Source organism: Diaphorina citri, unplaced genomic scaffold (assembly GCF_000475195.1).
Source record: "Diaphorina citri unplaced genomic scaffold, Diaci psyllid genome assembly version 1.1 scaffold20017, whole genome shotgun sequence".
In the NCBI taxonomy this organism is placed as follows: domain Eukaryota; kingdom Metazoa; phylum Arthropoda; class Insecta; order Hemiptera; family Psyllidae; genus Diaphorina; species Diaphorina citri.
The window spans coordinates 1-924 of NW_007397369.1; the positions used below are offsets into that span (position 1 = coordinate 1).

The following is a 924-nucleotide window of genomic DNA, read 5'->3' on the forward strand; positions in this document are numbered from 1 at the left end:
TCAGTAAATGTCGGTTCCGTTTTAGATCGAGTGATTTCACAAGCGTCAAACGAGGATGATTGTCTTTTGTACCGATTAGCAAATTACAAAAATGGTGGAGAACTCGTTGATGCCTACAATATTGGTGGCCAAGTGGAAGTTGAAAAGTTAATCAAGGAACAGTTTGGTGTTCTCATGTACAATGATGGGACGGGCCAAGTCATCGATAAAACGGAATATCTCAAGTGGAGATATAGAGATTCTGATCAGTTTGTCATCCCAGTTGAGAAAGTTCTTAGTCCTCTTGATCCATTATCCAAATGGAGAGACCATGAAGCCTGTTGGCAAATGCAGTATCGTGGATCTCTAGGTGAAACATTACTCCACGTGCTTATTATTTGTGATACAAAACTACACACTAGACTTGCAAGAACACTTCTCAAATGTTTCCCAAGGCTTTCGCAAGACGTTGTAGAAGGTGAAGAATATCTTGGTGCTAGCGCACTTCACTTGGCCATTGCATATGCAAATAATGAATTGGTTGCAGATTTGATAGAGGCTGGAGCTAACGTTACTCAAAGAGCTATTGGAAGCTTTTTCCTGCCTCGTGATCAACAAACTCCTAGACCAAGTCGACACACTGACTATGAAGGTTTAGCCTACTTGGGTGAATATCCTCTCTCTTGGGCTGCTTGCTGCTCCAATGAAAGCGTTTATAACTTACTCATTGACTCAGGAGCAATTCCAGATGCCAAGGACTCATTTGGAAATATGATTCTTCATATGGTGGTGGTCAATGATAAGCTGGACATGTTTGGCTATGCATTACGACATCCCAAGACCCCTGCGAGTAATGGTATTTTAAACAATGACGGATTTACACCTCTAACATTATCATGTCAACTAGGAAGAGCCGATGTATTCAGAGAAATGTTAGAACTAAGC

At 41.2% G+C, this 924-nt stretch overlaps 1 protein-coding gene across 1 annotated transcript; it reads left to right on the forward strand.

Moving 5' to 3' along the window:
* Positions 1–6: 6 nt before the first annotated feature.
* On the forward strand, positions 7–921 carry LOC113473232 (transient receptor potential cation channel subfamily V member 6; the record flags this gene model as incomplete). Its single annotated transcript, XM_026832945.1, has 1 exon — positions 7–921. A coding segment is annotated over one exon (915 nt), but the record flags the coding sequence as incomplete, so codon positions are not given.
* Between the last annotated feature and the right edge of the window lie 3 nt (positions 922–924).